General features: G+C 43.8%; 1 protein-coding gene across 4 annotated transcripts in view; it reads right to left on the bottom strand.

Annotated features, from left to right (window-relative positions):
- The window catches only part of Prkaa2 (protein kinase AMP-activated catalytic subunit alpha 2), a 62,601-nt gene extending 54,922 nt beyond the window's left edge, over window positions 1-7,679 (bottom strand). Inside the window, exon 1 of one of the 4 annotated variants that reach the window (XM_048453237.3) lies at window positions 7,522-7,679. In XM_048453237.3, coding sequence (XP_048309194.1) covers window positions 7,522-7,615 — 94 coding nt within the window. In that variant the 5' untranslated portion in view covers window positions 7,616-7,679. Of the gene's footprint in view, window positions 1-5,971; window positions 6,322-6,970; window positions 7,107-7,521 lie in introns of those variants that run through there. The other 3 variants (XM_085686346.2, XM_048453239.3, XM_048453238.3) reach the window with 3 other exon arrangements.
- Window positions 7,680-12,211: the final 4,532 nt, after the last annotated feature.

Genomic DNA, 12,211 nt, shown 5'->3' with positions numbered 1-12,211 from the left:
TACTGAGGTAGTGCCACTGTAACAGAACATTACCACAGCTGGCTTGAAGCACAAGATAAACGATTGGCCTGGTTTTATTCAAGCAGTGACAGCAACAAAAATAAGGAAAAGCAGCCCCGTGTCAGCACGGGAACATGGCAAGGCTCACGGAACTGAGCTCTGATCGCCTCTGGGGATTTAGGACACGGTATCCTACATGAGATGTGCACAATGTGCCTTCACACTTGCCTTCGTGAGCGGGAGAGGGTGAAAAGTGAGCAGGGCTACACAGCTGGGAATTTCTCGGTTTATTTATTCACAAATTCCTCTCATCAAATAAAGTTCCATTCTCGGAACCAGATCACAGGCTCACATGTAGTTAACTGTGAATATGAGGACCTTCTGAACTGCATATTTCCATGTACTCCTCACAACTGCGTAAGGAAGATATGAGCTTGGCACATGCCACCACACCTGGCTTGTGACAGGCCAAGTTCCTCACTGGGCCATCCGACTCCAGTGTCTGTACACGTCGAGGGCGTGCAAGCGCCACGCCTCTGCAGACGTGCCCAGGACGCACCAACAACAAACACTACTCTACGGATCGATAAGCCCAATGTACTTAGCAAAGTAATCAGAATATAGTTTATAGTTTTTAAAAAAACCTATTTCCCTTTGCCATTTTATTTTTTGCTGTCTGTTTTATTTTTGAGGCAGGCACAGACTGTGCAGCCCAAGCTGGACGGGCACCCAGGATCCTCCCATCTTAGCCTGAGTGCTGGGATGGAGGCCTATGAGTTGTCATACCTAGCTGTGATTCCCTTTGCTTACATCTGACGCATCCTTACTTGCGTTCTATTCTCAAGTAATCTGATCTCTAGTAAAGCAAAGTCAGCAGTTAAATACAAGTAATTTCAAGTCAATTTCATTTCCAAGTCGGCTTAATACCCACTTTGTCAAGGTCCTTATAAGTTGTACATGTTCTCTTTTAGAACAGAAAGACAAGGACAGAGATGGAACTGTTTGGGGCTCTCGGACTAGCAAAAATTAAAAAATAAATCTGAAGAAAAACATCGGTGAAACTTATAATCTTCCAAGTGGCCATTTAGAACTTGTTATTTATATTTTGAAATGTTTCATTTCAAAAAAATAAATGGGGAACTAGTGAAATATTTACTTAATTTCTTGAAAGCTAGGTCTCATGGATCACTACCTGAAAAGCAGAAAGACCAGTGTTCTTGGTGGCACTCTGCTGACCAGAAAGACAGATGTAACCGCGAAGCACCCACTGGTGCACAAACCTAGCAGTTCTCTCATAGGCCAGCCTAGCGGTCTTCACCTTGAAAACAAGCGCTTCTTTTTAAATTAATAATTGGCATTACAAGTACAAATCTCCTTCAGCCAGTCTTTGTAAATCATATACAAAAGATCTATTCTAGTTCTACCACCTTTAGGTAAGTTCGAGAATAACAGAGCATGTCTAACTCCAAGAATTCCAAATAATAGTTCTATCCAACACAGAATGAGTGTGGCTTTAAACCATCAATTTAGAGGGGAAAAAAAATTTTTTTTTGGTTTTTTGAGACAGGGTTTCTCAGTGTAACAGTCCTAGCTGTCCTGGAACTAGCTCTTGTAGACCAGGCTGGCATGGAACACACAGAGATCTGCCTGCCTCTGCCTCCTGAGTGTTGGGATTAGCCACTACCTATCTGAGGAAATTTTTAAGAAATTAAAAACATACTATTTTTTTCAACTTTGTCCACCCATATAATCTGTTTCCAAGACATGATCTAGAAACAGCTATACTACAGCCCAATTAAGGAGAAAATTCAATTTAGTTTACTAGGAAGTTTTAATTACTTATTAGCAAATAAGACTTTATATGCTTTTTAAGAGTAATTTGAAGCCGTGTTATTCTATGAAGGCTATACTATTTATATTTTTGCTTATTAAGCTTAACTTTGATCAATAAATTTGTATATCAACAATTGAAACTAAATGTAAATAGCATAGCAGTTAAGAGAGAAAGCACATAAAATGCTTCCCACTCTTCTCTTCCACATCTTTATTGCCACATAAAATTTGACAATCCACTATTAAGGTTTTATAGTGGAGATTAATTTTATAAAATCTAAATCTAGAACTATTAAAAACGTATGAGCGCTCAGTAAAACATGCTGAGACAAGTGGATAACCACACAGTGAGGCAACCTTCAGCCTCACCGCATACCATACTTAGGAATGAAGTCAAAATATATCCCAGTTACAAGTAAACGCCAGAACAATCAAATATTCATAGGAAAATATAGTAAGCCACAAATCTTTCAGACCTCCTAGGCAAAGATTTTTTAACTATGGTATTAAATATTTGGCCCCCCAAAACACTTTTTTCCCTAGAATTCACTATGTAGACCAGGCTGGTCTTGAACTCACAGAGATATGATCCACTTTTTTAAATGACAAATTTGAACTCAAAACTTCAGAATTTTTTTTTTTTCAAAAGAAAGAACTAAGAAAATGAAAACTCGGACTGAAGCTGTAGCTCTGCCGACAGAGTGCTTGCCTAGGCCGCCTGAGAACCTCTTACACGGGGCAAGCTGGCGCACGCCTTTAATCCTATCAATTGGGCACCTTGTTGAGTTTGGTGCCAATATGGGATACATAAGTTCCTAAGAAATGAATGAAGGTGGCGGGGGGAGTCCTACAAAGCACAAAGAACCATATTTGCAACATATATTCAGCAAGAGACTTGTAGCAAAAGTTTATTCATTTATTTTTAAATCCTTTTAATTCAGCTTAAAAGTTGATGAGCAACTTGTCTTAGCCTGTCTTCTACTGGTACACAGCATATTTGAGAGGAGGTAATTTATTAAATGAGGCCGTTTATTTTGGCTAGTGGTGACAGAGGTTGGGAAGTCTACCAGCATGGTGCCAGCATCTACTCAGCTTCTGGGAACAACTTCATGGTACGTGACCTCAGCAGAAAAGCAGGACAAGCAAGTGCATGGGAAAGCCACAAACCACAAAGGGTAAAGTTGCTTTATAACCACTTCTATCCCACCATTACTTAACCTCCTAAAGCAAAGCACTGCTTCCTCTTAAGAACCTAATTACCTCACAGGGGTTCCAGCACCTTTCAATGCAATGTGGGAATCAAATTCCAATACAGGATAAACCCTATTCAAGTCATATGGTACACCCCAACCAAAAATGGAGCAAACAGTGAGGTATGGGGGTGCACACCTTTAATCCTAGGATTTGGGAGTCAGAGGCAGGCAGATCTCTACGAGTTCTGAAAGTTTGAGGCCAGCCTGGTCTACATAGCAAATTCCAGGACAGTCATATCTACATAGCGAGACATTGTTTCTAAAAACGAAAACAAACAGAAAAAACACACTAAAACAAGTAATATGCAAATTTCATTTTAAAAATATGTGTATAATAGAAAAATAAATGAAAAGATGGCCAATACCATTAGTCACTAGTAAAATGCAAAGTTAAAACGTCAGTGAGCTATTTCACACCAAGTGGAATCACTGTAACAAGTCAAACAGTAGCAGGTGTTGGTAAAGAAATGGAGAAAAGTGTTGGTGGGGATACAAACTAGTCCAACCATTTTGGAAAACAGTTTGTCAGCCTCTCAAAAACTTAGAAAATAAAGCTATGATAGGAACTAGCAATTCTACTCCTAATTACCTCTTCAAGATTAAAAAAAAAAAAGTGTCCCCATCCTTACGATTTGGATATGAAGATATGAATTGTTCCCCAAAGTCTTTAGTTGGTGGCACTACTGAAGGGGAATGGTCGATGAGGACTCTGTCTTTAACAACAGACTAAGCCTTGCTGTGTTCATAAGTACAAGGGCCTGACGGGGTGGTGGTAGAAAGTAGGAGGTGGCCCGGTATTTCATGAGGGGCTTCCTATGCTACCTGCCCTATGTTCTGCCTCATTACAACACAGAACAAGGAAGGACGCACTGAAAGCCCTCAAATGTGGATGAACTGTGTCTTTCTTCCCTTCGGGTGTTTTCCCAAGTGTTTTCTCAGGGAAACAACACACATTCACACACAGACTGGCACATGACTGTTCATGGAGGTACTATTTGTAAAGCCTTTAATGTAAAGACAATGTCCAGCAGCTAGTGAATGTGTAGGGAAGGGGGGAGGGGCGGTGCCACATACATACAATGGGAGATTACTCAACAATAAAAGGAACTGATCAGTGATATTATGCTAGGTATGACCCTTAAAAACATTGCTCAAAAAGCTAAACATAAGAGACTTTACACTCAGCCGGGTGCTGGTGGCACGTGCCTTTAATCCCGGGGTTTGGGAGGCAGAGGCTGGCAGATCTCTGTAAATTCAAGATCAGCCTGATCTACAGGTGGAGTTCTAGGACAGGCTCCAAAGCTACACAGAAAAACCCTGTCTCGAAAACCAAAAAGAAAAGAAAAAGAAAGAAAGAAAGAAAACTCAATAATCCCAATTCTTAGTTTCCAGAAAAGACAGTTTATACATAGTAGCCATAGATTAGTGGTATCTGGAGTTATGGGTGGGAATGGGATTAACTGTAAATGGGCAAAATTGATGTTGTACAGCTAAGCTACAATGACAGTTGTTGTACTTGGTAAAATTACTAAAAAACTGTTGAACTGTACACTGAACACTTCAACTGTACTCTGTACACTGACATTCAGTGACTTTATGCTATGTAAAACATACCTCAATAATGTTTTAATATACATGTATGTATATATATATGTATGTATATATGTATATATATATATATATATATATATATTCATGCCTTCGCTAGGGGAGACGTTCACGAAGGTGCACTCCTGGCAGAGAAGCTACTAGAAGCTGACAGCTGCTCATGGGGCTGGGGGTTAAAGACTAACTTTCTTCAGATGTAACCCCTATAGGCTGCCCACGCTCCAGGGATTGACCCTATACTCATGTACATTCTGGCGGCGCCATGTGGGCTCAGGGGTTAAAAAGGAGTACATGAAATTGGAAGGGCGAAGTGGTGGTGGCGTATGAAAGAAGTTGGAGGGGAGAGAGTGGGGGGTGAATTTGACTAAAAGCACACTGTATAGAAATACAATGTCGAATGACAAGTAAAATGTATTTTTTAAATGCGCACACTTTGTTTCACCTGTCCTTTGAATTAACTGAACGACTACAGTTATACTGATTACAAACCACACGTCTGAGTTTAACTTTCACCATAAATCACCCTGACTAAAAGCGACATAGTGAGAAAAGTGTATTTTTTAACTCAAAATTCCAAGCTTTGTTCATTTCAGAGACGTCAAGGCAAGAACTTGAAGCAGTCACATCCACAGTCAAGAACAGAGAGAAAATGCAAGCATGGTTGCTCATGCTTGGGCCTCTCTCTACACTTCTACATCCAGGACCCAAACTCGGAGAATGGTGCTGCCCAGAATGGGTGGGTCTTCTCACTTCAGTTAATATAACCAAGACAATTCCCCACAGACATGCCCACAATTACCCTGATCTAAGTGATCCTTTATTAAGATTCCCTTCCTAGAAGAGCTTACCTCATGTGACTCTGACAATTAAAGGTAATTTATCACGCTGGCTGATAATGGCACACACCGGGTGATAGTGGCACATGCCTTTAATCCTAGCACTCGGGAGACAGAGGCAGGTGGATCTCAGTGAGTTCGAAGTCTACAAAGAGAAACCCTGTCTCAAAAAACCAAAAAAGAAAAAAAAAGAGCTCTTTAGGGACAAATAATGCCAGGAAAGCTCCAGCCATGCTCATTTTTCTCAGAAATCAAAGTTCCTTCTGTTACATTTATATTTTAGGAAGCTGGTGCTCAGAACCAGATAGAGAACACAACCTAAATAGATTTAAATTATCCTTTGACGATGGGCTGAGCCAACAAAAGCACTTAACAGAATTTGAGAGGATATAGGGCGAAGTTATATAAGTTACCCTAAAAGGGCAAAGCAGTTTGACTTACCTGTGTAACTCCTAACAAAGCAGTTCTCAGCACAGATGTAATCTCTGGATCATCATCATCATCCCCTGACTATCCAGTTTTCTCCCAAGATCCCCATTAGGCTTCATCTCAACGTCACAGCCTTCACAAGACTTCAAAGGATTTTCCGAACAGTTTGGGTCTTTACAAAAATGTGACCTCTTCATTATCATCTGCCAGCCTCACAGAACTGCCCTTCCTTCCGCTATTATTCTTTTCTGAATGGTAAGGGAGATAGGCTTCACACGTGTGTTCTGATCGCCGCGGGGGAGAGAGGCTTCACACGTGTGTTCTGATCGCCGCGGTAGAAAGCCCAGGTTTTGTTCTTCCTAGAACTCTGTTGCCTGGAACAGTGCCTCGCGTGCTAAGAGCGCTCAATAAGTGTTTTCTCTTTGTACAAATGGGTATTAGATGTACCCAGGGAAGGGGTGTTAATCCTTGCAGAAATGACGAGTCTCTCTCTCCTTTCTGCTTCTAACCCTCCAGCAAATCAAACCTCAGCACAACATTTCTGGACTGTTTACCCAACGTTTATTCAACACCGAAGAAAGCTAATGTTTCACTTTTAATTCTCAACTTGCTACCAAGTGTTTTCAACAAGAGCTGTTAAGACAGGTAATCAAACCCCATGTGACTCTTACTAACTAATAAGAAAGCAAAGGAAAGTTTAATACTTAACTAGTAAGTACAGTGTGAAATTTCCAAAGCCGTCTGTTTTTCGCTAAGCCCCAGTTGCAATCCTTTCGCCAAAGTAAATAAATAAATAAAAACCTCAAAAATACTTGCCTAAGCAGTTCTGACATCTTCGGCCCCAAATTCCAGCACAAAGGAACGTTTGGCCGGCCCTCACCCCAGAAGCCTTCCTCGAAACATTTCACACACACCAAGCAGCCCGCAAAGATGGGGGTCCCCCAAAGTGCTGCCCAACCGACTGCATACCAGCGTTTCACGCACCCAGCAGAAGGGACCCTCCCCCCTCACCTCCTGGCTCTAGGCATGGCCTCCAGTCAACTCCACCATCAAAGGCCTGTACCAGGGGAGAATCCGGGGAAGGCAGGGGCCTCTCAGCAAGGCCAAAATTGGAGGGCGTCTCGGACGTCAGACCCTGAATCTGCCAATTCTCTGTGACCTTGGGCGTGTCGCGGAAGCCTTAGGGCGTGAGATCTCTCACCTTTAAGGTGAAGACCACACCCTGACCGCGCCACGTTAAGGATTAAGACCACAGATGACGCTCCACGCAGGGCACCTGGCACGAGTGGGAGACCCACTCCCAACCCACGGTGCGGTGACTCCCCCATCCTCCCCATGCTTCAAAGGCCCTTCGGACTGGGCCAGTCGCCCAGCTCTGCAGACAAATGCGCTGAGGGGTAGAGATGGGACAGGGGGCTCGAAGGGACCGCAAAGGCATGGCCTAAAACGCGGGTCCCCCCCGACCCACGCCCGGGGTGCAGCGCGAGGAGGTGCCGGGGCTCCGGCTCGCCCGCGGGCGCTCCACCTGCCGCCCGGCCTCCCTCCCGCATCGCTGCACTCACTCTTCACTTTGCCGAAGGTGCCGACGCCCAGTGTGTCCCCCAGCACGTAATGTCCGATCTTCACCCTCCCATCGTGCTTCTGCTTCTCAGCCATGTTCCGTTCCGCGCACCGCCTCCCTCGGCCGCGGGCCCTCAGCGCCGCTGCCGCCGCCGCAGCCACCGCCGCCTACCCACAGTGCAGCGGGCCCGGGGGGCGGGACGGGGACGCCGGGGGCGCGGGGCGCGGTGGGGCGAGCGAAGCCGGGCGCAGGGGGGACGTGGGCCTGGGTCGCGGAGCCGCGGCGCCCCGAGGAAAGTCCGTAGGAGTGACGCTGGGAGGGGTGAATCTGAGCGCGACCGAGACGGAAGGAGAACCTGAAGAGAAGTGGGGGCGCAGGGGTGCAAACAGAGAGACTTGCTTGGGGCTACCAGGGGTGGACTCGGGTGGGCGGCCGGCCCTCCCTTACCCCCAGGGATGCGCCTCCGGTCAAGGCTTGTTTGTCTGGGGACGTTCCAGTCTCTACCCTCTTCAGATGGCGACCCATTATTTTATAACTCACGCTTATTTTGTAGTTTCTAGTCGTGTTATTGTTAGATTTCAAAACCGGGATAAACGGCGAGCCTCGGGGTGCCTATTTATGAATCAGAGGTGATGCTGGCCGCCAGGTTGTCCCGGTATCCCTCCATCCCCATCTTACAGGCTCCTCCTGGCTGACAGATCCCTGCCGCCTACACTGAACTCTGGAGCCCAGAGACTGGGCTGACCCTTAACCCTCAACTCCTCTGGCCTCTATATAACTCAGACATTTTGGCTACACTGATCCAGGCTCCTCTCTTGTTCTCCCTCCCACCTCTCCTCACATGGCCATGCTCAGTATGGCCTTGTTTATTCTGGACCCTCCCAGATGTCTCTGCCTCTGCCTGCTCTTTCCATTTTTGTCTACAATAAACCTTTTCCACCGTTCTTAGTTAGGTTTTGCACTGGTGTAAACACACACACACACGACCAACATGCAAGTTTGGGAAGAAAGGGTTTATTCTGCTTACACTTCCACAGTAGTAAAAGTGCTCATCATGAAAGTCAGAGTAGGAACTTAAACATGGCAGGAACCTAGAGGCAGGAGCTGATGCAGAGACCATGGAGGGGTGCTGCTTACTAGCTTGCTCCCCATGGCTTGCATGACTTGCTTTTTTAAAGAATTCAGGACCATCAGCCCAGGGATGGTACCATCCACAATGGGCTGGGCCCTCCCCCATTAATCATTAATTAGTCATTTTCTTAACTAATTAAGAAAATGCTTTACAGCTGGATCTTTATTCTCTGTCTCTGTCTCTCTCTCTCCCTTTCCCTCTTTCTCGTTTTTTGCCATGGGTGTCAGGTCCCTTGAAACTGGAGTTACAGAAAGTTGCAAACTGCCACATGGGTTCTGGGAATTGAATTAGGGTCCTCTGGAAGAGCAGTCAGTACTCTTAACCCCTGAACCATCATGTCTGCAGCCCCTTACAACCGGATCTTATGGAGGCATTTTTCTCAGATAATTCTAGTTTGTATGTCAAGTTGACATAAGACGAGCCCCACATACCTAGGAGCAGTCATGTCTTCTTTACTTCTTTCCCTCATGCAGTTATGTAGACAATCATGTTATATAGATAAAAGACACCCTCTCCAGCGCTGTTGGTTTTAGTTAATTTAAACAAAATTGCCTAATAAATCACAGACACAGCCATAAGTATATTTCTTTTTTTAAAGATTTTATTTATTATGTATACAGTATTCTCAGTATGCTGTCTGAACGTATGCTTACAGGCCAGAAGAGGGCACCAGATCTCATTACAGATGGTTGTGAGCCACCAGGTGGTTGCTGGGAATTGAACTCAGGACCTTTGGAAGAGCAGGCAGTGCTCTTAACCACTGAGCCATCTCTCCAGCCCTCATAAGTATATTTCAGCACCGGCATGTGTGTGCATGTATCTCTATATACATATATGTGTGTGTACATGTATGAGAGACTGGACAAGGGGAACATCGTAAAAAGAAATATGAAAATAAGTTACATGTTCCAGTAAACACAAAACACAGATAATAAAAGTATTGCGAGGAGCAAGAATGATGTAAAAGCACAAGTTAAAGACAAATGTGTACTGAAGATGGAAGTGAAAGAGTAGTAAGAGGTAAACCAAAGCATAATGACCAGAGTGTTAGAGATGTGCAGATAATTTAACAATCAAGCAATCGCTCTCTCCCTCCCTCCCCTTTCATCCTTCTCTCCTTGTTCTAATGCCCACCATTATTTAGTGTCGACCCATCTTTCCATACTTGAAGATTGTTTGCTTCCTACTACAGAAAAAGTATGCAGCTTCCTATCTACATTAGCTCCAATTAGCCATTGCCTGAACACATACACACAGATATCAAAGCGTTGTAAATGCTTGCAGTTTTGCCCATGAAAAGAATAATTTTAAAACACACAGAAAAAGGAGTATTTGTTATTTGGGGATAAATTATTAAAGGCTAGTCAAACATTTGTGACTCCGTGTGTGCCAATAGAATTCCGTGATCACATTCCTCAAACATGAAGTCTCAAGTCAGACTGTTTATATGTAAACAGTGCGCTAAGAAATGTGTCTAACAAAACCCGGTTGTCAAATAACTACTAAACATACAACTAACAAACTCGTTCTCGCGTGTACACCATGGTAATCTGATGAGAGATGATCTCAGCTTATCAATTATAGACATCACAGCTGTTGAACACAAGCTATTTTTGTTCATTCTTCAGATCACCTTTCTTGCTGACAAGAGATCTCACTTAAGCATCTCAGCCTAGCTGGCCAATTGGAGAAAGCTTCCCAGCTATTTTTACGGCTGAACTTTTAACCGATTAAAGGCCATTCCTTCAATAGTCATGCAACTGGGTAAGAAGGCCATATGGCTACTGTGCTTTTGAGAGCCACACATGTATGTCTGTGTTACCCTAATAACCCAGTAATGGTGTTAAATCGTGAAGCTACGTGAAGGAAAGCTATAAACTGAGGTCTTCAAGCACATCGCCTTAGCTATTTGCCAACAATGAAAACGTCGTTGTTATTAAACTAACCTTAGAGTTTTATGGTAAACATAAATAACACTTTCTTGTTCAAGAAGTTAATTTAGGCACAATTATTTGCCATCAAGGGAAGTTATTGTCCCCCCTGTTTTATAGATGTTGAAAACTCAGTCCCCCCCCTCCCAAGGCTACAAAGCTAGAAGCAGAGCAGCAGGCTCAGATCAAGTTCCAACTTGTCCTCTTCCTTGGGTTTCCTCACAGCTGAAATCATGCGGTACTCTGAGAGCAAGGTATTCACAGCCAGAAGCCTGTTCTCACATTTTCATTTCTAGAGCAGACCCGTTTTCGAGCCGGAGGAGCTTTATTAGTGGGGAAACGGAACTCTACATGGGTGAGACAAACAGAAAAGTCTCTAAGGTCAGCACCATTTTCTGTTGTGCTCTGACCTTCATATATGATTTCCATGTTTGCTGCACCCTACTCAGCAATCCAAAGCTCTCTATAGAAATGGCTCCATAAGTGCTTGTATCTGCTTATACCCCTAGGAGAGCTCACCTAAGACTATTGCAAATGCAATATATCCTGTTTTGTTATCTTGCAGTGATGCTTTAGGGTTGTTATTGTTTGGCACCAGTAGCTAAGATTCCTGTCTCAGGAAACTACTCTGTTCTGACCATTGCTCAAACTACTGCTGCCTTAACTCTCTACAATTGGGCCTTTGCTGTTATTTTCCCTCAAATATTCTAAAGCAGAACCTGAATGGTGACAGAAACACTAGTTCTCCACCTTCCTAATGATGCGACCTTTAATACAGTTCCTCATGGTGTGGTGACCCCAGCCATAAAATTATTTTCGTTGCTACTTCAGAACTGTAATTTTGCTACTGTTATGAATCATAATGCAAATATCTGTGTTTTCCAATGGTCTTAGGTGACCCCTGTGAAAGGGCCATTTGACCCCCAAAGAGGCCGTGGCTCTCAAGTTAGGAGCTGCTGTGCTAAACTAAGGCACAACAATAGATCTCACTGGTGTCATAAGATACAGCAAGCCAGCTCCAAGTTCAGGAAATTTTGAAAAATATATTAACTCTCCAACATACATCAGTAATACTCATATTTTACATTTTGTCTGTATTCTCTTTGTTTCTTCATATTTTGTAATTTCTTTGTAGAACGGCTGGATAATTCTACCCTTAAACATGATTGATCACATCGGTGTGTGGGCGGATATGTGTACTTGTGTATGTGTGTGTGCCGGGGATAATCTTTTGGTACACCGTGAAGGTGTGTCTCTACTAAAGCACCTTCTGATTGGGTTGATGAAAAAGCTAAACGGCAAATCGCAGGAGAGGATAGTTGGGCCTTCCAGAGGGAAAGAGAGAGGAACTGGTCTGGGTTAGAATCTGGCCGGGGAGATGCCAATGAGACACTGAGGAAGTCAGATGTACAGTGTGGAGCGGAGGGAATGAGCCACACGGCAGAACACAGGTCAATAGAAACATGTTAATTTAAGTTATGAGACCTAGTTGGGAATAAGCCTAAGCTAAAGGCCAAACTTTCATAGTTAATAAGTCTCTGTGTCATTATTTGGGAACAGGCAGCCCAAAGTAAGGCTGACAAGAATGTGGAAGCCAAGACCTACAGGCCCATTTTCACCACTGCCTG

Source organism: Myodes glareolus, chromosome 3, assembly GCF_982192425.1.
Source record: "Myodes glareolus chromosome 3, mMyoGla1.1, whole genome shotgun sequence".
NCBI classification, from domain to species: Eukaryota; Metazoa; Chordata; class Mammalia; order Rodentia; family Cricetidae; genus Myodes; species Myodes glareolus.
Note: the sequence above shows the minus strand (reverse complement) of the source record. Positions and strands in the feature narration are given on the sequence as shown.